The 2,680-nt window shown below is 37.9% G+C and overlaps 1 protein-coding gene across 1 annotated transcript; it reads right to left on the bottom strand.

The window, feature by feature from the left end:
* Positions 1 to 733: 733 nt before the first annotated feature.
* On the bottom strand, positions 734 to 1,679 carry LOC105818252 (olfactory receptor 10A3-like). Its single transcript, XM_012654190.1, is given in 2 exon segments — positions 734 to 1,333; positions 1,335 to 1,679. Coding segments are annotated over 2 exon segments (945 nt in total).
* Positions 1,680 to 2,680: the final 1,001 nt, after the last annotated feature.

Genomic DNA, 2,680 nt, shown 5'->3' with positions numbered 1-2,680 from the left:
CTCTTGCTCAGGCTGGTTTCGAACTCCTGAGCTCAAACAATCCACCCGCCTCGGCCTCCCAGAGAGCTAGGATTACAGGCATGAGCCACCGCGCCCGGCCAGAAATCTAGTTTTGAATTATAATCTCTCTGGGTCCCTGAATAGAGCCTTTGTGGTACTCTCTATACATAGCTTCTCTTTTATACTCATTCATGGAACAGATTTTCACTGCAAAAGTAAAAATTTCATTTCTTTATTTGTAGGCTTCTTGGAGTTCAACACAGTCAGTGGGGCAAGTGGGTCTTAGGTCATTCTGAAGTATTTAAAATGAAAATAAGTACTTAAAATAAAAAGCAAATCAGTAATATCTATGAATATTCACAAACTGACATTTGCTTTGACCAATCAAACCCACTGTCTGAAAGCAATTCTGTATAAATTAAAGTACCGGAATTCATGAACATATAAAAATGGGTTATTTGTTTTAGTATTGTTTATTGTGGCAAAAAAATTACTGCCAGTAGGGCCACGACTAAACAAATTGTTATGTCCCATGTTTAGGAATATTACGCATCCATGAAAAAGGAATCAAAACATTACCATATAAAGACATCCTTGATGTATGATCAAACTTGGAGAACTCAAAAAATGAAGTATACTCGTACCAAGAAATGCAAACTGTTTTCAAAATTTATTACACTTAAATAGAGTACAGTTGGGCAGTAACCAAATTTTATATGGTTTCTCAACACAGTCACATTGCATGTAAAACCAGTTTCCTTCTCCATAATTTCATCAAAGCCCTTTTCCTCTCACTATTTCGCAAGCTATAGATAAGTGGATTCAGCAGAGGTGTAAGCAGTGAATAAGTTAGCGATGTCAGTTTCTTGGTTTCTGATGAGTAGCCAGATTTGGGCTGCAAATAAGTTATACTGGCTGTGCCAAAGAAGAGGGTCACAGATGTGAGATGGGAGGCACAGGTGGAAAAGGCCTTTTGCCTCCCAGTGGTTGATGGCATCTTCAGAATGGAAAAAAGAATTTGAATGTAAGACAAGAGTATCAGCAAGAAAGGAACCAAAATAATCAAAATGGTGCCTATGAAAGCATAGATTTCAAACAAGAAGGTGTCTGCACATGCAAGCTCTAGCATTGCTGGAGTTTCGCCAGATATATAACTAATTTCACTGGGGCCACAAAAGGGAAAACTAGACATCCATGATGTTTGCACAGTACCTAACATAAAACCTATGACCCATGAAAATATAACTAATTTCATAAAAACTTTTTTGTTCATAGTCATTGGGTACTTAAGAGGATGACAAATTGCAGCAAATCAGTCATAAGGCATTCCCCCCCAGGAGAAAACATTCAGTCTCACCAAAAAGAAGAATGAAATACATCTGTGCAAAACAGCTCACAAAAGAAATCCTGATTTTCTCAGTGGAGAGGACTACCAGCATTTCAGGCATGATGACTGCACTGAAACTCATTTCCACCACAGATAAGTTCAGGAGGAACAGGTACATGGGAACATGGAGGCTCTTGTCCAGGGAGATGACGACTGTAATGATGGCATTTCCCATCAGGGTCACCAGGTAAATCACCAAGAAAATCCCAAAGAGCTGCTCCTGGAGTTCAGGAAAGTTAGAAAAACCCAAGAGGATGAATTCAACCACAGAGCTTTGATTTTGACTTTTCATTTTCAGTAGTGGAGCCCTATGTTGTTTTCATGGACGTAGCATATAAAGAATGAAGTCGCAGTCCATTAGCTGAGAGTTCCAGTCTGCATTTATCCCAGAAATTCTGGCAGAAGATGAGAAGTGGAGCTTGTTCTATCAGAAATTTTCTTTGACAATTTTGGAGAATGGCCAAATACATGGATTAATGAATCTTTCAAATATAAAAGGAAAAATGAAGAACTAAGGCTCAGAAATTTTGTCTGAAAAGTGCATAATAATATTAAAGTTCTGTTTCAACTTGAACACTATGTAGTTTGAAAATTAAACATAGCCTTAAAGCAAATATAAATATTTTATACTTAGTTTCCAATCCTATAACATTGCTACAGATATCATTAATTTGACTCAATTTTATATAAATACAAAATTGAAGATCACAAAAATAAAGTGTAAAAAAGTAGATAGATTGAACAAGCTACCCCCAATACTTTGATAATAACCTAATAATTCAAAGTTATAGCAAATTTCATGTAAATTTATTTAAAATATTTCTTAGATTTAAGATGTCTGTATGTGACTTGGTTAAAGGTGACAACACTCTGTAGAAACACACACAGAGGGTTGTATTTCAGATACAACTATCTTAGGTGACCTATAGACTATATGAATTGGCTTCAAGCTTATTGACATCTGCCCAAACTGGACCTGGCCAATTACATTGGAAATTACATGCATGTGCAATGTTGAGGACCAAATCTCTAAGGCCCATCCTTGTGACCATGATGACTTAAGAAAGAGCCTGGGCCAGGCGCAGTGGCTCACACCTGTAATCCTAGCATTCTGGGAGGCCGAGGAGGGTGGATCACTCAAGGTCAGGAGTTCGAGACCAGCCTGACCAAGAGCGAGACCCCATCTCTACTAAAAATAGAAAGAAATGATCTGGACAACTAAACATATATATAGAGAGAGAAAAAATTAGCCGGGCATGGTGGCACATGCCTGTAGTCCCAGCTACTCGGGAG

The sequence above is a fragment of the Propithecus coquereli genome, unplaced genomic scaffold, assembly GCF_000956105.1.
Source record: "Propithecus coquereli isolate 6110/MARCELLA unplaced genomic scaffold, Pcoq_1.0 Scaffold44, whole genome shotgun sequence".
Classification (NCBI taxonomy): domain Eukaryota; kingdom Metazoa; phylum Chordata; class Mammalia; order Primates; family Indriidae; genus Propithecus; species Propithecus coquereli.
This window is presented reverse-complemented; position numbering and strand designations above follow the sequence as displayed.